The following is a 22,167-nucleotide window of genomic DNA, read 5'->3' on the forward strand; positions in this document are numbered from 1 at the left end:
CCACCCCCTGCCATGGGCAGGGACACCTTCCACTAGCCCAGGTTGCTCCAAGCCCTTTCCAACCTGGCCTTGGACACTTCCAGGGATCCAGGGGCAGCCACAGCTTCTCTGGGCCAAGAGGAGAGGATTAGGAGGCCTTCATTAGACTGGGACATTTTTTCTCCTCGTGAAAAAGAATAAATGGTAACAATGTATTAAAATAATTAATTCTGTGGTAGTGAATGTGTGGCAAAATGGTCATTCACAATTTCTCATAAGAAAAAAGAACCTAGTGGCAACCAGGAAAAGTATCAGAAAGAAGATTTAAGGTGAACCAAAGACCGAACTTTTTCTTACAGTGTGTAATTAAATAGTAAAGCTCATGGTCAGTAGATATTGAGGACACAGAATTATAAATAGGCTGAAAAACAGCTGGAAACAAATATCACAGAGTGCAGACCCGTAGGTGCAGATTCCATTATTGGCTCAGGAAGTCCCTGAATCTCTTATTTTTGGACACTGGGAAGTTGTAACAGGGACAGCTGTCAAATAGTGAGTAAGAGAAGAGAGGGGAAGACACTCCTGGGGGCTGTGGAGAGGTTTGGGTGCAGGTGGGTGGAAATCTGTGTTGCTGAGTATCAGTAGTCTGGTATTACTTGACAGAAACATCCTGTAAGCATTTAAAAATCTTGTTAACATAAGTGAACAAGCTGGTCCTTCTCTGCAGGCTTTGACAAGCTCTAACCTACTTTGGTTTTCAAAAAGCTCAGCTGCAGGGCTGTTGGGTTTTGGAATAAACTTGAGCTGTTTATTTATTTAGTTATTTATTTTATTTAACAGAGCTGTTGCTGGAGCAGTGGGCCAGCAGTGAGGCAGGGGAGGCACGTGGAGGGAGCAAGAGACTAAAGAAAAAGTGAAAAGGAAAAGGAATTTGAAACTCTCTAGAGGGAAAAAATGTAGAAATTCAGACAGAAATAGCAGTGAGAGATGGGAGGAAGAGAGAAACTGGACACAAAAACTGAAGGATAAAAGGCAGTGTTTGTGGAAGGGCAATATGGGTATAAAGGGGGAGATTATTTTGAAATACGATAATGAGGCTGGAAAAAAAAAAAGGGAATCATTCTGGCAAAAGGATAAGCCCATCCTGTCCTTCACTGCGCTGCATCCAAATAGGTCACTTACAAAAGAGGGAAGACAGAGTGGGCAGAGGAGAGGAGGGAAGGAGGAGAAGGTGGCACGTCTCAATGCCCTTGTTGTTGAAAACTTCAGCATGAGAAAGGGGTCCTTTGGTGGCACTTCAAGCGTGGAAGAGAAAACATTGTTGATGAAGGGCAAGGGCTGTTCTTTGGCAAATGAGGGAACAAGATGCATTTTCATTTCCTCAAAACCTGCAGTGATGTGACAGTGAATTTGTGTGACAGATGGGGGAACAAACAGCTCATAAAGGGGCTGGTGTTTACCCCGTGTGCTGTCGGGAAGGGCTGAGCAACTGGGACCCCATGAGTACTTCATCTAAGCAGATTCTCACCACTACTCTGCACACAATTAGTGCTGTGCCTCAGAGAAGGTGTCCTCACTCAGCTTTGCTCTTCAAAAGCCTGGGATAATCATGGAGACAGCCTGACATTCCCCTGCTGCAGGGGTGGTGTTTGCCTGGGTGGGGTGTCTCGCTGGTTGTGTGTGGGGAAGCAGATGCTGAAACAGCTGTGAGGAGCTGAACATGTAATTGCTGTAAAGTGCAGTGAAAATCAAGCCTGAGGCCCTAATTTGTTTAAAAGCAACCATCTGCAAGGCGTTTTTAAAGCTGGATGTAAATGAAACCAGCACTAAAATGTTCTCCTTGGTGCAAGAAGCAAGGTCCAGCAGAAGGACTCACAGCCCTGGCTGGAGGCACTGGGAACAGGGTTTAGACCCCATTTCTGTCATGAATGTCCTCTCTGACCTCCCACAAGGGACTTTATCAGTGTTTGTGTGTGGGTTGGACAGTGGAGCACACTGTTGGCTCAGGGCTCCACGTGCTATTGCAGGATAAACAATAAAAGCAAGAAGATAAAGAGGGAACGGTAAAATCATGGCAAATGTTCAGGGAGCAGGTGGAGAAGGCTCATGAAACTCCTTTATTGGCCATGCTGGGGCTTTACTGGGATCTAAATGGAGGTAAGGCTGAGCTGTGTCCTGCTCCTCAGTCCTTCTCCCTCCCATAGGATCCCCATGTGGGGTATGGACCTGTTCCCTGGTGGACAGCAATGGGAAAGACCATCTATTGCTCCAGCAGATGTGGTTGGAGGAAGAAGATGTAGATCCTACAGCATCTAGGGACTGATAAAAAATAACTATATTACATATATATATATAGATATATGCAGGAATAACTCCTACCTACCTACCCATGCTGTCCTGAATGTCTGAAGACGACAAAAGCAATATTAACCATGTATTTTTAGAGCCAGTGGTCACTGATTGTTCCTGTTTAGGGATAAATTTCGAGGCTATAATGGAACTCACAGACATGATCTCATGGCAAATGATTAATTAACAGGAAGCATTGTCCTGAAAGTCACATCATTTATTCAGAGCCATAGCAAATCATGGCTCCTTTAAAACAGCAAAGTGGTTGCACAGGCATGGAAATGAATTCCAAATGCACAGGGATCAGTTTGCATTAAGAGGAGCAGGGTGGGTAAGTGCTGCAGCTCCTGTTTCAGGAGCAGCCAAATGCATTTTGGTGTCCCCTCAAAGGAGGTTTGTTCATGCCTATGTCTATCATCGTGGTAGCTGAAGTCTTCGAAGCAGGGAGGCCTCAAACAAAATCTGAAAAATGAACAAACTCAACACATCAGTATGTTACAGACATTATAGAGGTGCAGGGAGCAGTATTGGGAAGTCTGGCTACAATATGAGTCAAGGAAAAATAGTGAATTCAGGACTTGTTTGAGCTTAGGAGTGTCTTGACCCTGGTAATGTAAGTGATGAATATAAACCATGACAACTGGATGTTGAATATCAGGGAAGAGGGACACATTTCATGGCAAATGGAGTGAACTTCATCAGTGCATGTTCATTAGGAAACCCAGAGCTCTCTAAATGGTTCCATCCACAGGCATGTGGCCAATTCCTAAAATTCAGGAAGTGACAAACAGAAAAGAGAGGAAATGGTTTTTAGGCATCTTGTTGGGTTGACTGTTTGCAAAGCAATGTTTTCATAGGTTTGATTGCTGAGTTCACCTTCAAGCTGTCTCATGTCTTAAGGCATTTCAGTTCAGCTTTGAATAAATGCTGCTGGAAAAAATGAACCATTTAAGTTGGTCAGAAATATGTTTTACTGTATCTTATCTGCCTTTATTAACTATCAGTTTAGGTAAAGTTTGCTTTTCATTTAATGTGTTGTCGCTCACCCACAGATATCCTTTGGAGACTGAGGTGCAAGGCAGAGGTAACAAAAGCCAGGAAGGTGGAAAAATGTTGGAAAGGTTTCTGTAAACATGAGAGAACTGAGAGTCAACCATACAAAGAACCAGGGAGAGCTGGGTTTGTACAATCTTGCAAAACAAAAGAGGTCTGTAAATACAAGCAGTGGGTGGGAGGAAAGAGAGGAGCTATTTATATTAAAGAACAATTCTGGGCACAAATCTGATTAGTTATACACTGGTTAGATAGAGATGTACTTTGACTGGGTTAAATGTGGGCTGGGAATTATAAAATTATCTGGACTCTGGAGCAATGAGATTACAGACCCCATGCCCAGGGTGCTGGTTGCAATGTCATACCTGAGGCTGGGCTCTGGTTCCATTTATGCAACTATCAAACATCTCTGTTGTGTGAAACAATACATCATGTTCTCCCCCTACTAATTTACTGAATGAAAATTTTTTTTTTCCAATAATTTATAGTTAATCCATTGCTGAATAAACCACCCAAAGTGTGCAAAGCCTGGGGTGAGCAAAACCTTTAAAAATCACTTCATTGTCCTGAGTACTCTTAGAAAGGGGAGGAATGACCATCCCAGACTTCCTTTCTCCTGGAAAATAATTGAGCAGTTATTCTCGGGCCAAATTTGCGGGCACGAGGTTCTAATTAGACTGCTATGGACAATAATATCTAATTGCTTTTGTTATGCTGAGTACAGATGGAATCATTAGGGTACCACTGGCAGCCCTGGTGTGTCCTCAGCGGGAATGTTTCCCAGGAAGTGATGAAAAGATAGAGCTCCCTGGCAGGACTGCAGGGAGCTTGTGAAAGGTCCATCCTCGGAGAGACTCAAAGTTGGACTTCAGGGGTTGAAGTCCCAGCTGCTGCTTTGAAAAAAAAGGTGTCAGCCTTCATCCTTCGTCCTTCCCTCACTTTCTGCTCAGCAGGAGCAGGTGCTTCTGCCTTCCCCCACCCAGGGAATTCTCTGTCTGCCTGGGAAACAGCTGCACCTCCACTCCTCTGAGGGCAGTGGGAGGCCCTGGGCCCACTGAGGAGGAAAGGAAAACAAAATGCCTTCGTTAGAAAGGAGCTTTCAGCTCTGAAAAGCAGTGGCCAAAAGTCATATTGCCTTTTAGGGAATTAAAACTGGTGAGTTACAGCAACTCTGGTTAACAGGAAGCCTGAGAAGGTGGGTGTGTATGTGATGCCTGCATGAGGAATAGGGGAAAGAGCACAGAAAGATATATATGGAACCCCCAAAAATCAGTGACAATCCAAGATATGGAAAGGGGACCACTTACATACCTCTTTCATTATTTAAAGTCTAGAGAACTCATTTATCTGCCTATTCAAAAGTGCAACCTTTTCTTTCAGTAAAATGGTGGTCAGCGAGTTACTGAAGAGAGAAAGGTGATTTTGGAGAGGGAGAAGGAGAGATAAAAGATTAAATACATCTTTAAAAAAACCCCACTTAATCTAAACTGGAGCTGAAAGATTGGATTGCACATCTCCATCTCTGAGCTGGTTAAGATTTTTTTAAACTATATAACCACCTTTGGTGGTGTTTTACGTGTGTTTACAGGCTGGTTTTTAATTCCTTTCAGGTCTTGGCTGTTGTTACTCTATCACAAAAGGCCCTGCTAATGCCACAGTCCTTGCTGGCTCCCAGGCCAGGTTTAACTGCACCGTGTCTGCAGGATGGAAAATCCTCATCTGGCTGTCCAGTGGGAATCCTGTCCTCACTGTCCTCAGTTCCCAGGGATCCGTGGAAACCACAGACCGCTTCACCTCCCAAAATTACACCAGTGGTGATGAGTTTACCTCGGAGCTCATCATCCACAACACCCAGCTGAACGACTCCGGGAAAATCGAGTGCAGCATCCAGCAGCCCAGTGAGAACAAGTTTGCCTTTCTCTCTGTCCAAGGTGTGTATGGCCACCAACAGAAAAGTATTTTATCACACTGCACTCCAAGGAATCCTCTGAGGAATTGCTCAAACTACCCCTGGGAAGGAGTCCATGTTCTCATTTCCCACCCTTTGCCTCTTGTCCTCCTCGCCTTAATTTTGCTGCCAAAGCAGGTTTGAGAGTCACATTCAGACCACCAGTAACAAAGGTGGTAACTGCCCCTGTTTTTTCCTGTTACATCTCTTATTCTTTAAAAGACCTCAGCCAGGAAAGCAGGATTTAACCACCAGGCACTACCTGTTTGTCAAAGAGGTGCTTGGTGAGGTGGTAACATCTCATCACCCACCCATAAACCTTTCCTGATACGACCTGAGCATATTTAAAATTTAAGAGAGAAACACTGTTATTTCATTATGTTGTCTGTCAGCTGGAAGTTAAGTTGGGATGGCTAAAAAGTGCAATTTCCTGCTTTTTATTGGAAAGGTACTGAAAGCTGAGGTTTGTTCTTTAGATATAATGAACAATGTGTCCAAGCAGTTGCACTATCTGCATGTTTCTACCATGAACATGGTATATCTGTGGTAATAATGATCGTTTTTCACTTCATATCTCAAGGCATAGCTATTTCTGGGTAGCAAGATAAGACTGAAAGCTACCAGCAGGAAAGCAATGCAGCAAAACATTCTGAAGGAACAAAACATCTTTTCCCTCCCACAGTTAATGGATCTTTATTCATCAAAAATAGCACCTTAACAGTAAAAGAGAACACAACAGTTGAAATTGTTTGTGAAGCCTTAGGATGGGCTCCAGCTCCAGACATTGCCTGGATGACAAATGGCACTCTGATTGATAAGTCAAATTATGTTAACCAGCAAAGTCAAGGATCTGATGGCCTCCACAATGTCCTGAGCATCCTGACTGTGACTCCAACAGCCACTGAGGTTTTGACTTGTTTAGCTGACATAGAAGCACTCCCTGAACCTCAGAATGCAACTATAACCCTTATTTTTGACAACTCCACTGCAGGTAAGCGAATGTTTGTTGTACTTTACCTGTGCTGCACTGCCTGCACTCAGAGCTGGGTGTTTTGTTCTGCTTTGCTTCATTTTGAAAAGATCTTTTATTTGCAAGGGGGATGTGCAGAGGTGACAGAATCAAGACCCGGTAGCCAAAATCTGATATATGGGTAGGGTTAAATGCACTGGTACAAGTCTAATGAACCACAAAGCCCAGTGTAGGACTGAGCAAGGCAAACAAAGCTGTACCTCTGCCTCTGGTTCCTATGGATTCACTGGAAAACCAGACTTTGCTCCTTGACCAAGAACACATCTAATAAATTTAGATCTTAAATAATTCTGTACTTGCACTTTAAATGCAAATGGAAAAAACAGGAGCAGTGTCCATAGATTTTCTTATTCCAACCCCCTGCCATGGGCAGAGACACCTTCCACTAACCCAGGTTGCTCAGAGCCCCATCCAACCTGGCCTTGAACACTTGCAGGCATGGGGAATATCCATGGACATTATCCCAAAGACTACTTAGATCAAAGAGCCATTGGACCTGTTTTCCTCTTCCTGGCATGGCCTCTTCCAAATGTTAGAGAAAGGTAAAAAATGTCCTGCAGCAACACATGTGGAAGTTTTTGGACAGTGCATTAAGTTGCTTTACATTGGCTTTTACTGAAGGAGGTTTAAGGTTGGGTGTCATGCAAATCTCTCAAGAACTGTTAGCAAGACCTTTGATAACTCTAAAGATTTTTGCTGAGGTTACAATCATGCTGACAGCTTCTCTTGGTGAACTGCTGCTTCTTCTGCAATGGGTGAAGGTGGCACATGCAGAGACACCCTTAGAGTGGATCCACGAGGGGTCTGGTGGAGGCATTTTGACACATAAACACCTGAGGAGATTGAGTAACTGTGCCTTTTGTTCTCAGTGTGAGTCATTATCAGCATTACCTTTTTTCAGGAGAACTTGCTCAGAAATGCAGTCGGAAAAGGTCATTTTACCATCCTTAATATGGATTTTTGTAGTCACATTGATCTTAATTACTGACTGAGCAAAACAGGGCCATCCTGAGGAAATGAATAAATTCCCCTGCCTACTGATTGGTGAAGTAGTGAGGGATCCACCCTCAGTTTCCATAGCTACTCACTGTATATCAGAAGAGGAGAAAAACAGATGTCACGGAGCTCTATTAGTGTGTTATTAGTGACTCTGTAGGACCATCATTCATTTCTCTTTGGAAATATCACTGTGCAGCAGCAGCCACTCAAAATTTGTGAGGGTAGGAGAATATGAAGCCTTTAAATGATTAGAATGAAATATAAGCGTGGCATTCATGACAGAGAAAGATATATAATGTGTATATATATCACACTTAAAATCTCAGAGCTTTTCGTACACAAACTCAGCCTAAGATACCTGTTGCTGGGAAAACTTCAGACATTTAAGAAATCCTTCCAAAAACTACTGTAATAACAATTTCCCCCTTCACTTAAAAGCCTGAGGAATGGAATTCCTCCATGTTCCTCCCAAGTAATACAAGAAATACCAAAAATCTGAGCTCTCTATAGTCAGACAGCCCCTGGGACGGGAATGTCCCACCTTCCTGCACCTCTAGGGCAGTCTTGCCCTACAAGGTGGTGCATTTTTATGTCAGTCACACCTCCTCCAGAGTTACTTTGCTCACGGTGGTGTTTGGCTGAGCCCCAAATTTGGGAACTCCTACAGAGTTATCCCAGGTGATGGATTCACAGAGCTGTTACAGGGAAATGGGATCCAGGGCAGTCCCTTCGCTGGGCCCAAGCTCTCCTTGGCCTCAGTGTTGAATTCACGTGGCCTTTAACCTGCAGAAGGTGAGGATGGAGAATCTGCCAGGAGCCTGGAATTCCTTTGATTTTTAAGCTATCCAGGAAGCTCCAAAGTATCTAGGAAGCCACATGTGGGTTTTTCCAGTCCCTCGTTTCTCCTTGGTCACATGTGAGAAGGAAAATCCCCTTTTCTGGAGACGCTTTGTCCAACTAAAAATTTGGACAGCTCTGGGAGGAGCTAGAGGTCTGGATGGGTCCTATGGAATGAGGCAGTGGCTTTGTCCACACTAAACACCCCGTGTAACCTGGTGTGGATTTACTGATGGGCTCAAAGGGGTTTAATCCATCAGTGCCCCTCCCTTGCACCCCTTGTGTGCTGAGCTGGCAGCTCCCACCCCCACCTGCTTGGTCCCAGCTCCAGTTTCTCTCTGGATCCTCCCAAACTGAGGAAACACTAAAATGCTGGAGTGCTGGGAGTGTTTGTGTTGTACCTTGTCCTATCTTCAGCTCTGTAAATCCTCTGGCACAAAACCTGAACCTGCCAGGGAGTGACAAACCTTGGGCTGGCAGACCTGGAGGTGTGGGCAGTGCATGTGTGTTTAGCTCCTCTCTTCACACCAAGGAGTAGCTTTCCCTATAGATAAATAGCTGTCTTTAGCATTTTAATCATCTTGATGTCCTCATGGCATGCTTGATGGAGCAAAATATGACACAATGTAGGTATTTGTTTCAGTACTTTTAGACAAAAATATTATTAACAAGTTTATCACCATTTTTAATCACAACTGATGACAGCCTACAGGATTTACTACTGATTTCAGGGTTACTGAGTGCTTTTTTTTTCAAACAGAAGAAATCCAAAACATGCTGATTGAGCGTTAGGATTAGAGAAGACTGGAACAAATTGCTTAATGATAATGACCTGAGCTTTGGAGAATGCAGACTCCTAGCAGAGGTTCAAGCTTTGTAGGAAGCTCTTGTCCTGTATTTTTGAAGTTTGAAACCTCCAGACGCCAAACACACACCCAGGCAAATAAGTAGATAGAAAGGATTTAGTTTATTTCCTGTCATAGGTAAACCTTGTTCCCACATGGAATAGCCCTGACTCTGTGCAGCTCCCAGTCACCTTCCTTGCTGTGGTGCCTTTTCCAGAGGCTGTCGGCTAAGGGTGGCCATGGAATCATTAACTGGGACCTCTAATGAGGAAAACACATCCATAAACACACGCAATGGAATGGGCTGTGCCAGGTTTGGATGTGCCTCACACCCGGAATTTGGATTGGAAGCTTGTTTCTAAAGATCTGTCAAAGTTATTTTGGGGCTGCTTTCCAAGGTGTAAATGAATCAGATAGAGGTGCTTCTGGAATATGTGGTTCAAACCAAAGGACAGGATGATGTGACAATCAGAACTGTCATATCTTCCTTCTTCATCAGTCTATCTGAGAAATATGGGAGTGTTCAAGGCCAGGCTGGATGGGGCTCTGAGCAACCTGGGACAGTGGGAGGTGTTCCTGCCCATGGCAAGGGGTTGGAACTTGATCTTTTAAGTTCCCTTCCAACCCAAACCATCCTGTGATTCTCTGATTCTATTTTTCCAAGGTATTATTAAAACATGAGGGAGCCCTGGTTGGTCACAGCAACAGATTCCAGCAAGACACTGAGTTATCCTTAAATCACCTCATTTAACCCTGGACATTCCAGCAAAGATAAAGGAACAAGTTAATTGGGATAATCCTGGTAGAGAAGGTGGATGAGTAGCTTCATAATCTCTTCAGGTTTTGCTCTTTGCTGCTGTTTAAGTGGGTGTCAGATGCCCTACCAAGCATGTCTTGAAATCAAACACTTGTTGAAATCATTGAGAGAAATCCCAAGGCAGAATTGATTAGAAAATCATATCTCCAGACTAGAAATCACCAACTGCAGTAGTCACCTAAAACTCTTGCTGTGGTCTGTGGGGAGAAGTGGACGCTTTCAGAGCAGTTCAGTATATCAAAATTTACTCAAATAAATTACAACCCAAAATACCTATTTTCTCTCCACTGACAAGAACAGCTAGGCAAAGACACTTAATATCTGCAGTATAGACATCTAAACTGAATCTTAACCCCTCTTCCCAACCACAAAAGTCTCCAAAGGATGCTGAGAGGCCCAGAAATAAAGTTAGGTTGAGAGATTCTACCCTGTGTCTTTCAGAAGAGAAGTAGCAGTGGAAAAAGTTATGACTGCACTAAAGAATTTGAATTTGGGAATATTTTAAATTCTTGGGCAGCACCCATAAATTTGTCATTTGTCTGTCATTTGGAAAACACAGGCTCCTTGTTAATAATCAACAAGCATCTCAGAGAAAAGGTAAATATTCTGCAAAGGGTGTTTTGAGGCTCTGATAAGACAATGTTTCTCCATTTAATTTGACAGAAAATTATTACAGAGAAGACAACAGAAGCTCCTGGGTTATTGTACTTGCAGTTGTGCTTTCATTCCTTGGTATTGTTCTTCTGACCATTATTATTGTGGTGGTTGTTCGCTGCTGCCTGAAGAGGAGAGGTGAGTGGAACTTCACAGTTGGTCTCTATATTAAAAAGTATCTTTGACCAGATATAAACCCCTAAGTTGTGTCAGCTCTGATGCTGTGTAAAGTCCTGTAAGCAGAAGTGAGAGCAGACAGATCCTGCTCTTAACCTTGGCCTGGTTAAAATGCTCCTTGAATGCTCCATAAATGGGCCTTAGATGCTCCTTAATTTTACCTTCCTGTTCCTCTCATAAACTGACTCCACAGCAATCAGTGTCAGCCCTTCACATTAACTACAAGAAGACCATGTTTTTTGGGAGCACATTAACTTTCAAAGACTTTCACTCCCTGTGCTGAGGTTCTTTGTGGAAGAATATCTTCAGTGCTGTGTGCCTGACTCCAGTTTCTGTGTAAGCTGTTCTACAGGGCTGTAAATTTTGTAAACAGGGGGGAGAGATGCTCTTGTGGTAGCTGGAACACAGAGGATACCCTAAGAGAACTTATAGTTTACATTTTAATTTCTTGCATTTTAAAAACATTCTTTTTTTTTTTTTTTCTTTCTCAGCATCTACATATCAGAGTGAAATCAGGTGAGTCAGATGAAGGGGGTGGAACTTTTCCCGTTAACTGGACTCTTTCAGGGGGGCAAGAAGGATATGGGAGTTTCCATGCCCTGCCACCCAGCATCCCAGAGGGAAAGGGGACCGGCTTTAGGGGCGAAAAACCAGCAGCAGGTTGCGAATCCTGAGTGGGAAAAACCCACCAAAATCCCGCCGGCGCCGCATCTCTGACTGGGCGAGCGCAGAGATGACGAACTGAGGAGACACTCCTGCTAAAGCTGATGGGCAAAGCGAGTTCCTAAGAGCCGGCTGTGCCCCCAGGGAAGGCAGGGGAGGGTGGGCGGGTGCCCCGGGCTGGCCAGCACAGCCCGGCGGGCGATTGCCGCCGCCGCCACAGGATGTCACTGCCAGCCCGGGGACGGGAGAGGAGGAGCTCCTCGGGATGGATGGGCAGGGAGATCGCACCGCCTGGCGAAAGAGGGGTTTAGAGGGTAGGTTTAGATTAGATATTAGGAAATAATTCTCTGCTGGGAGTGCGGTGAGACCCCCGGTTATCCGGAGAGGTTGTGGACCCCTCATCCCTCATCCAAGACCAGGCTGGAAGGGGCTTGGAGCAACCTGGGGTAGTGAAATGTGTCCCTGCCTATGGCAGGGGGTGGAACTGAATAATCTTTAAGGTCCCTTCTGCCCCAAACCATTCTGTAATTCTATAAAAAATTAATAAAGATTCCCCAATGAAAAGCATCAACCCGTCACCAGGTTGTTGCCAGACATACCTGGGTACAAAGCTGCTGGTACATTATTGCACTGAGCAGGACAATTTTAGCCATCAATAGCTGATGGCTATTAGCATTAAGATCCTTTTTATTGGCACAGTGTGGCTATGACAGCAGTGGCAGTGGGGTTATTTATGTTATTTATATTATTATTTATATCCAGGCAGCGCTGTAAATTCATACCCTGCCTACACTTGTGGGGCTTTTAACTCCCTGTCCCTTCATGAGTTTCCAAAGCCTCACCCCCCGTTGCCTGGCACATCAGTAATACCCAGTTTCATTAACAGCCTCTTGGGGGGGAAATTTTGTGGAGGTCTGTTGACAGATTTCCATTTATAGAGCACTTTACTGATACAGAACAAAATAAGGAAATGAGATACCCACTGTTTTCTCCCAAGGAAATGATGCTTATTATGCCATGTAAACTTCCATGGGATTTCTTAATTTGTGGGGCTGACTTGATCATTTTGCCAAGTGCAGCTTGCACTTTGGAAGTTGAGAAAACAGGGAAGAATTCAGGCTTTCTGAGGCTCAGCTTGGGCTTGAAGACTCTATTAAGCGCTCTACAAAATTTTATCACATTGACACTGAAATCAGGATTATTAACAATCACTTAGAGATTTTGTAGGTCCAGTGGTTGGTTTTTTTTTTTACCTGCAGTAAAAGGAATGATGATTGTCCAGATCTGGGAAGCTCCATTATAGTAGCAAAGAAGTGGTGAGACCAAACATATATTGCTTTATTTCCCACATTTATTTTTAACTTGCCTGGATATCTTCCCATACCTCCCACACTTTTTTTTTTCCTTTTTTTTTGGTAACTCCTTTTTTATTTGGCTACGACACTGAGTTTGTTGGGAACTAAGGATCAGATAAAATACACAGTACAGTGTCATGTAACATGTGGGGGTGGTAGCCCTGAACAATTGCTTTTGTCTTCCAGCAACCAGGACAGGTTTCTTGGTGGTATCTGACATGTTTATCCCCTAAAATAGTCAGTGGCTGGTTCGTCAGGTTTGTGTGCATCAGTAACACCCACCTGAAAATCTGTGGGCCAGTAAAGCCATTCCTGATAAACAGAAAAAGTAGAATCATAGGATCCTTTAGGCTGGAGAAGAGCTCCAAGATCATGGGGTACCCCTGTGCCCCATCCCCACCTTGTCCCCCAGCCCAGAGCACTGAGTGCCACGGCCAGGCCTTCCTTGGACACCTCCAGGGATGGGGACTCCAAACCTCCCTTGGCAGCCCCTGCCAATGTTTAACAACCATTTCCATGAAGAAATTCCTCCTGATGTCCAACCTGACCCTCCCCTGGCACGACTTGAGGCCGTTCCCTCTCCTCCTGTCCCTTGTTCCCTGGGAGAAAAGGCCAATCCCCCCCGCGGCTCCCCTTTCCTTTGGACAAGTTCATGTGGCATTTTCCACAAACTAACAGCATGTCACCCCTTCCCCCTAAAAAATCCTGGGTTTTGATGGTGGATCCATGCTTGCCACACCCGAAACCTTGGCAAAGGTGGACCTGGGAGTATCCAGGAGAGGGGTCCATGGCAGGAACAGATGAGTAGTAGCGTTTCTTCTAGAGTAAGAGTTTGGGGTAAAAAAGCACTATTGTCTCTCTGTGCAGCTCTGTACATTCAGAGATGTGTAAATTCAACCAAGGGAGTTCCTTTCACTTGTAAAGTAAATTTCGAAGTGGAAGATTAACTTCGGAGTGTAGAGATGAATCACTTGGGAGCTCACTGTGGGGGTGTGAGACAACACTCTTTGTTTTTGCAGCTGGGGGCAGGCTCAGGCCACCGAAATGATGAGCTGTCCTGAGTGACCACTACTGGGCCACTGAATATCCTGCAATTCACAAGGAGAGATCAAAATTCATTGCCTACAAAACCTGTGACCTGGTGCAGAGTCTTCACTCTCTGAAGGTTTCTCAGTTATTTTCCTGCTTTCTGGGATATTGCAGCTCATGGGAACTTTCCAAACAGAATTCCATGGGTAATACTTACATGGGACGAGATTTGTACCCGTGGCTTGGAAGTCCCAGATATGTTTTGCACCTGTTTTTTGGGAAGTAAAAGACTTTTTCCTCTGTACTCTGCTACCCAAGAGTTCTCCTATCATAGTGATTTTCTAATTACAGACCTTTTTTGTTTCTAGGAAAGTTTCAGCTGAGAAGAAAAAAGATGGAGATTTGGAAAACAGGCAAAGGAATGGTAGTGAAAACCCAGGATACCTTCCAGAGGAACTGTGGAACACAGAACAGAGCCCAGGTGAGTCTAAGCTGGTGAATCACATGTTGTCAAAGTGCTTCTCAACACGGGCCTTTTGGACAACATGTCAAGGAATTACATTATGAGACTTCACATATATTTCACAATACTCAGTGAGGGATCTGTCTTTGCCCTCAGCCTCTTCAGAACATTCTGGACTTTCTGGAGTTAAGTCCTTCAAAATTATTGAGAAAACATAATGTTCTTTGCAGCGGAATTTACATTTAGTCCTGGGTTTGGTATTTTGAATGCCTTTGTTCTTCCAAATATCTTCTGGGGCCAGATGTGGGAGGACTGGATTTCCATACAACCATTAATTTGGGCAATATTTTGCAGTTGATCTGTGAAAACAAAGGAAAATCCACACTACCAACAACAACAACAAAAATAAAAAAAGAAGGAAAGAAAAAAGGCAGCTAGTGAACTATTATTTTACTGAGAAATGACTAAGGCATTATAAATTCTTGTCCTTAAGCACAAAGACTCTTCAAAAGCAAATGTAAATCTCCACCAAATTGTTACCCACCACTTGCATTTATAACCACATTATTATCAAAACATTTAATCAAACACTTAATGACATAAAATTATTGTGCAGAGTCTGTAAGCCAGGCACACATCCTTTTTTCTCCAACAAATACGTGGTGAAGAAATAAGTGCAGTGAAAAGATTTCCAGAGCATGTGGTGTTGTAAAATGTTGTTGCAAAGAATAAAAGGAAAAACTAAGTGAATCTGGACAAATTGATTCTACTGAGGCCTTGTATAGGCTTCTTTCAAATGTATTAGTGTGGTGGATTGACCTTGGCTGGCCACCAAGTTGCTTTATCACCCCCTCTTCTCAACAGGACAAGGGAAGAAAATAAGATGGAAAAGCTTGTGGGTGAAGATGAGGAGGGGGAGATCCCTCGCTAATTACTGTCACAGGCAAAGAAGACTCCATTTTTGGAGGATTAATTTAATTTATTGCAAATTAACAACAGTAGGATAGTGAGAAAGAAAACAAAACCAATAACACCTCCTCAATTCCCCACTGCTTCCAAGTCTCAGCTTCCCTCCTAGCTCATCTGACTCCTCTCCACAGGCATGGCAGGGGGATGAAGGGACAAGGAATTGGGGCTGTGGTTGGTCCATAACACATCATTTCTGTCCCTCCCCCTGCTCCAGTGTGGGTTCTTCCCACAGGGCACAATCCTTCCCAAAATTCTGCAGTGGGGGTTCTTCAAGAGCTGCTCCAGTGCGGGTCTTTTCCATTAGTAAAGAAATGGAATGTTCCAGCATGGCTTGTGACTCTCCTTGTGGAGAGTCACAGCTCCTGCCAGAAAACCTGCTCCTGCACGGGCTCCTCTCCTGAATGACAGTAATCTTGGATATTCTTACAGGAATTGCCTCTCTTCCCTCAACGTCTTCCAAGTTCACTGGTCCTGAGGACAGTTTATACGTCAGCTCTGTGCCAAAGGTAATTGCAATGCTGATACCTTGAATATCTTGAGCTTTTTTCTTTTTCTCACTGTATGTATTGTGCTATGAGCATACACAGATTTTGGGTGGAGGGAGGCAATTGGTAGTGGAATGTCCCTTCTGCCTTCCTGAATGTTTGATTTATAAGGATAAGTGCCCCGGGTTGGCCTCAGATTTAGATCGATTTGGGGGACAGGGAATGGGGAGGGGGCAATGAAGGAAAGTGAGGGAGAAACAGCCTCCTCTGAGGAGGACATTTTGAAAGAAGTGTCTAATAAAGCTTTTGCCACATCTGTTCTCCTCAGCTACATCTTCCTCCCCACCTCCCTGCCTAAAGTTTAGGAAGTCACAAACTTCCCCTCGTAAAAAATCTCAAGTTGGAAGGGGCCCGTAAGTGTCACTGAGTTGAACTCCCTGCCTCTCCCAGCACTGCCTAAAACTAAACCATGTGTCTAAAACCATCCCCCAGACTCTCCTTGAGCTCTGACAGGAGTTCAGGCAGTGTCAGTTCTTTCCTTCCCATTGCTTTTCATGTCTTTCCTGCTCCAAATGCCAGCCAGGCCTTCCTGCTGGGACAGACTCCCCATGGGTAAAGCCAGTGGTCTGATTGTCATTCCTGGGATTAAAAGGTCTCCCCCTCTCTCTCCACAAACCTACTTGTTACCATTAATAAATTAATTAATTCTTTCAGCCTTTCCAGGCAGAATAACTCCAGCTTGGCTTTTGAGAATTCACCTCCGTGTATATTATACCTTAAACAATTATAATGTGACCTTTAACAATTATAATTATTATGTAACAATAATAATTATTATATAACAATGGAAGTTATAAAGGTTTCCTTTGCTCTTGGCAGGTAGTAATTCGGGACAGAATTACTATATATTATTATATTATATATAATAATTACTAAATATTATTATTTTTATTTATATATATAATTCTATATATAATATATAGAAAGTTGTTATATAGGTGTCTTAATCAAAGAGGCCTGCAGTGTTTTTGTTGTTCTCCCCAGCTGCCAGACTGGAGGAGATGCAGGATATAACATGGGGGTACTGTTGAAGGCGAGGTTTGAGTTTCCTTTGCAAGCAAAACCCAGTGTGATATAATAAATAAATGAGCATTTCTTGACTGTATTTTCCAATTCAACCGGGAACTTTATGCTGATCTTGGAGACTTTTGGTATCTCAGCAGCAAGTTCTGGGAGGGAAAGTGCCCAGTTAACACCCACCCCAGAGCTTTTCCCCTTTTCCACATGACTAACATGTAAAAAGTTGAGCTCAGGGTTTATTCCTTTCCTTGTTCCACTCTCAGAGGCCTCTGTTCTATTGGATGGTGCTGGGCTGTCTTCTGGCACCACATTAATGTGGATCTTAACTTATGCCACACATTTTTAAAATACTTTTAGCACCTCCATGATGGTTTGTGCCGATATTCTCTGGGGAAAGTGGCAGTGATGTGGTACCGAGTTCACTCCTCAACACAGTGAGAACTCATTTATTTTTGAAGAGCTGCTTCAACATGCACAGTGCAGGAATCTGCCATGGGATGACATTGCATATAAATCATAGCAGAGCGTGTCTGGCTCTTCTGGCACACGATGGAATTTAGGAAGTGCTCAGTCAAAGATTAAAACAGTGATCAAAATAATAACAGTAAAAATAATAGCACTGATACTGATGTATTTGTGCCTGGGAGTTATGATGTTTGACATTAACTACCTGTCAAACAAAACACTATTGAAGCAAAGCTGAAAAGCATGTGCAGAACAGCTGAGGGTTTGGTGGGGATCTATAACCCTGAGCAGCAGTTTCAGACAGTGTTTGAAAGGCTTACGGGCAGGATTATATTTCTATTGTCCCTGGACAATATAACAACTCTGTTACAGTGTCTTCTCCCTGCATCAATAACTGCCCACACGTTTTTGAGAAACACCCAGAGATAATCTAGAGGTGAAAATCATTTATAACCATTTCCCATATGTTAAGGGAATAATGTCTTGCTGAAAACAAACTATTTGTGAGTTTGAGCAGGGCTTCTCAGTATATTGTGATGGCCCCACCTTGTATATTCAGAAATTGATAACACTGATGAAGATTTGTCTTAAATTGTGGATTTGCAGTCCATGATTTAAATTTATGACATTAAATGCAAACATGGCAAAACATTTCCCATACAAAACGTAGGGGTTTTTGACATTCACTGCCTTCCCTGTTAACTGCATAATAGAGGTTTTCTGACAAAAAAGAGAGTGCTACTGGGTGTATTCTAATAAAGTTCCATCACCCCTGATGGCAATATATTGCCTACTAAACATTGAAGTGCTCTTTTATTATATTTCTTGTCAAGTAGGAAAAATCAGGTGGTAACTCATTTAGCTGTTTGCTGTCAGAGGTGAATCAAACAATCTCTTCAGAAACCACTTGCCTTCCTGCCACTGCATCTTCTAAGCCCAGGAAGTTGTGTTTCTCAGTTGGCTTTCCCTGCCTGGACACTGGAAACATTCCCAAAGATTGTTCATCCTTATTCTTCAGGAGTTTTTAATGAGAAATAGGGGGTATAAAACGAGAGGGAGAGGTGTTACCCCGAGAATTTTTTTCATAGTGAAGGAGGTCATGAAGGGGTGGACTCCAAGAAATTGCTTCTCTCTCCCTGGGTAATCAAGAAAAATGAGCAAATGTCCTTGCAGTGATTTTATGGAGGTCAAGAAGAAGGAGGGAGAGTCCAAGTCCTCCCTGAGGAGCAGGAAGTCCATCTACTGATGGAAAGAGTCACACAGACTGAACACCTAAAGTTTTACCTATTCCTGCCTCTGTGAGGGTGTTTGCTTCCAATTTGATCCCTTCTGTTCAGTGTGTTAAAAAAAAAAGTTACAATTTTAAACCATTTGGGAGATTAAAGGAGGCTTCAAATCACGGGTTTTGTTTCCTCAGAAGTCCTTTCCCCTGGACCCAGCCAGGCACAAAGCCTGAAAGAGCTGATGTGTGTCATTGTAAAGGGTGGCAACAGAAAATCACTTAGGTCAGCTATTGGCCATTCGAACCCTTTGAGTCAGAAACTAATGCAAAATGTCCACAGAGAAGATAAATGTTGCCCAGTAATTGCACTGATGAATTTCCAACATGAACAGGAGATCTGGCAAATCATCTCAGGGAAAAGTGATACCTCAGCAGAGAAGAAGGGAGGAAAATAAAAGGTGTGGGAGATGTTCAAAAAATGATGAATAACGAAGCAAATTATTGAGCTGAGGGAAAAAATGAGCCAGGCACTGGAAGAGGAGGCCAAGGAGCATCAGTCAGGGATGTTGGAAGGTCCCTGCTCTGATTACATTAGCTGAGAAAAGGTCAAATTTAGAGTAGAGTTGCAGGCTCCTCTTTGATTGCAAATGTAGTTACTGTCAGTGATCATAGAATGGTTTGGGTTGGAAGGGACCCCAAAGATCATCCAGTTCCAACCCCCTGCCATGGGCAGGGACACCTTCCACTAGAACAGGGTGCTCAGAGCCCCATCCAACCTGGCCTTGGACACTTCCAGGGATGAGGATTAACAACTTCTCTGGGCAACCTGTGCCAAGGCCTCCCCACCCTCACAGGGAAGATTTTATTCCTAACTTAAGCTAAATTCCTAATTTAAGCTACTCTTTTTCAGTTAAAAACCATTCCCCCTTGTTCTGTCATTACATGTTCTTGTTAATCTCTCTCCTTCTTGCTTGTAGGCTCCCTTCATGTACTGAAAGGCCACAGCTGGGTGATCCCTAAGCCTTCTCTTCTCCAGGCTGAGTGATCCTTGCTCCCAGCTCTGGAGTGGAGTTACAGGCCAAATGGTGTTAGGGACAAAGATCCCATCCAAGGGGCCGTTCCTCATCCCCATTGCATCTGCTTTAGCAGATTTTGGGGCAGTCCCACAGAGAGCTGAGCCTGAACAAGGGCCAGTTCTGCCAGGTCCTGAGTGCCACCCCTGAGGAGCTCCATGTTTCGAGCTCCCACAAAAGCAGCTGAAGGGACTCAGCAACTATCAGGATTGGACAATCTCCTAGAAAAGCTTCATAATTAGTCCATTTAATCTGCCATAAATGTCTCTGTGATAAATCAGGAGACCATTCTGTAAGAGGCAGTGAGTGCTCATTTATAGTGGGCCAGATCCATGCCTGGTGTAACCCTGACTTCAGAGGCTTCCACTTGCCACCACAGCCACACTCTCCCATCCAGGGTGAATCATGGCTCTGTTAATGGAGAAGGATCCATTTTTCTTCTTAACTACTCCAAATGACACTCTATAAACTGGAAATATTATTTAGTTGTGGTTGTGGTTTTATACTGGGAAGGAAGCGAATGATGAATTGTAGCTCCATTTATTGCACCGTGTAGAACTGCTCCGACTCTGAGGATGGTTTGAAAAGAAAAATTAAGCTATCAAAATTGAATTAAAAGGTCAATAAATAGAAATATAAACCAATGAAAGCAAATAATTTTACCTCTACTGATGCAATGTACTACAGAGTATATGTCAGGTCGTGATATCCACTGGTTAGCAGATCTTGATTAAGAGAGTAATAAATATTGATGAGACAGGCACAGAAATGGCAGGTGCAGTTTACAGTGTAATTTTTCCAAGTGTCTGTGGAAGAAGGGAAGGAGTAAAGTTTTGTGAGTGGGATTAAGCCATGAAGAAACAAGAAGGAATTTCCAGGCTGTTTGTCTACTGATGGACAGGGAAATGTGCTGAGTCTACCAAAAGCTGGCAGGGTGTAACTGGTTTTCTGTTTGAAGTAATAGTGTATCCAAACTATTTCAAGGGTATCCAGAACTTCTGGGTGGGTGTTTTCCCGGAAATGAAGTGAATTCGGAATGAAAATTAAAAACTGAGGGCGGGGGGGGAAACAACCTTGAGAACAGAAAGCTGTGCCTCCCTGATATTTTGTTCTTGCAGTCAGCCAAGCTCGAGACGCTTTCGGAACATTTGGAAATGCTCCTACCACATTAATCTCGGCAATTTGTCCTAATGCAGTTAAACTTGGATTTTTTTCGATGGCTAATACCAAGATTTCAGTTTATCACACACTTCCACAGTGTCTGAGGAGCTGCCACCTCTCAAATGAATGTCAGGATCAGAGTCCTGTTCCATCATGCCAGATGTGTGCTCATCATTCATATTACCAGTGTCACGTGGGCTGCAGAAGTGACTGAAACATGCTTGTGATAGCAGAAATCCTGCTGTCATTGACTGGAGAGCAGTATTCCAAACATCACAGAAGGATTCAGCCCTGAAACCAGCTGATACACACTCAGTTTACCTTCTGATTCATCCTCGTGTTGTTGGTTCTCTTTTAGTCCGGCTCAAGAGCTGGAAGAGATGAAAAGATTTGGGCATCTGTTTCCCCAGCCAAACCAACAAACTGTGCAAAGCTTTTCCCAGTATAATTATCCCTTTATAGAAATCCCTATCAAAAGGCATCCAGGGCAGATGATAAATCAACAGGCAGGCTTTGAAGCACGTGACTGTCAAATATCCACGGTTAACTAGGTGCCAGGCTGACAGAGCAAAGAGATTTAAAACTATATGAAAGAAATTCCAATGTTACTGCATCCTTCCAGATAGAGGGGAACACCTTAGAAACTCCTGTGCAGAGAACCATTAGAGATGCCTTTTCTCCCTTCAATCTGTAGGATACAGTGAATTATGAAGCCATTTTTTCTCAGTCTGGGACTGACAGGACTAGTGGAATCAACCTAAAGAAGAAACAACTTTGAAATCAAAACCAAGCAGAGGCTCAAGCAGCTGCAGCAGATCAGGGTATAAATATGAAATGGTTGTTGTGGTCCTACTCCTCCTCCATACATTATGGATTTGTAATGTGCTGTGTGAGACCTTCCACAGCACCAGAAAATGAGTTTTAGGTCACTGCCCAGCAGTCTCCATTTCAGGGAAGTTACATCCAGCGAGCTCCAAGCCTCGGCGAGGCTTTGCTGCTTCAGAGAGAGCTCTGCAGAAAATGGGGCAGCACACAGCATGGGCTGATTGAAATTCATGAAATTATTCATTAATTGATATCAGAGCACAGTAAGAGTGAAATAGAAGTAAGCCAGGGCATTTGCTCTAAAGGAAATAACTATGAAAGATGCAGCAGGGCAGAGGTGAAACGTCACAGGCACCGTCCCCACCCCGGGAGCAAAGTCACTGCTTGGTTCCTCCTCTGCCAGGGAGGAGAAGTGGCAGAAAAAGGCAGGGGCTGGATGGCTCATTGTTGTTAATGAGATTTTTAAAGCAAAAGAGGCGTATTGGGGTTATATTTTCACCAGTGATGTCACAGAGCAGCCAAGATCCAGCTGGTGAATGTCCTTTGGCTCTGCTATTCAGAATTATATGGAAATAGAAATCAGAGAATCAGAGAATGGTTTGGGTTCAAAGGGATAAAGATCATCTCGTTCCAACCCCCTGCCATGGGCAGGGACGCCTTCCACTACACCTGGTTGCTCAGAGCCCCAT

General features: G+C 43.6%; 1 protein-coding gene across 4 annotated transcripts in view; it reads left to right on the forward strand.

Moving 5' to 3' along the window:
- Positions 1-22,167, forward strand: part of IGSF5 (immunoglobulin superfamily member 5) — a 29,278-nt gene that overhangs the window by 3,937 nt on the left and 3,174 nt on the right. For 2 of the 4 annotated variants that reach the window (XM_032678208.1, XM_032678209.1), the window contains exons 3-8: positions 4,992-5,312; positions 6,012-6,320; positions 10,521-10,649; positions 11,180-11,204; positions 14,104-14,216; positions 15,382-15,585. In XM_032678208.1, the coding sequence (XP_032534099.1) occupies positions 4,992-5,312; positions 6,012-6,320; positions 10,521-10,649; positions 11,180-11,204; positions 14,104-14,216; positions 15,382-15,572 (1,088 nt within the window). In that variant the 3' untranslated portion in view covers positions 15,573-15,585. The other 2 variants (XM_032678210.1, XM_032678211.1) reach the window with 2 other exon arrangements.

This window comes from Chiroxiphia lanceolata, chromosome 2 (genome assembly GCF_009829145.1).
Source record: "Chiroxiphia lanceolata isolate bChiLan1 chromosome 2, bChiLan1.pri, whole genome shotgun sequence".
In the NCBI taxonomy this organism is placed as follows: domain Eukaryota; kingdom Metazoa; phylum Chordata; class Aves; order Passeriformes; family Pipridae; genus Chiroxiphia; species Chiroxiphia lanceolata.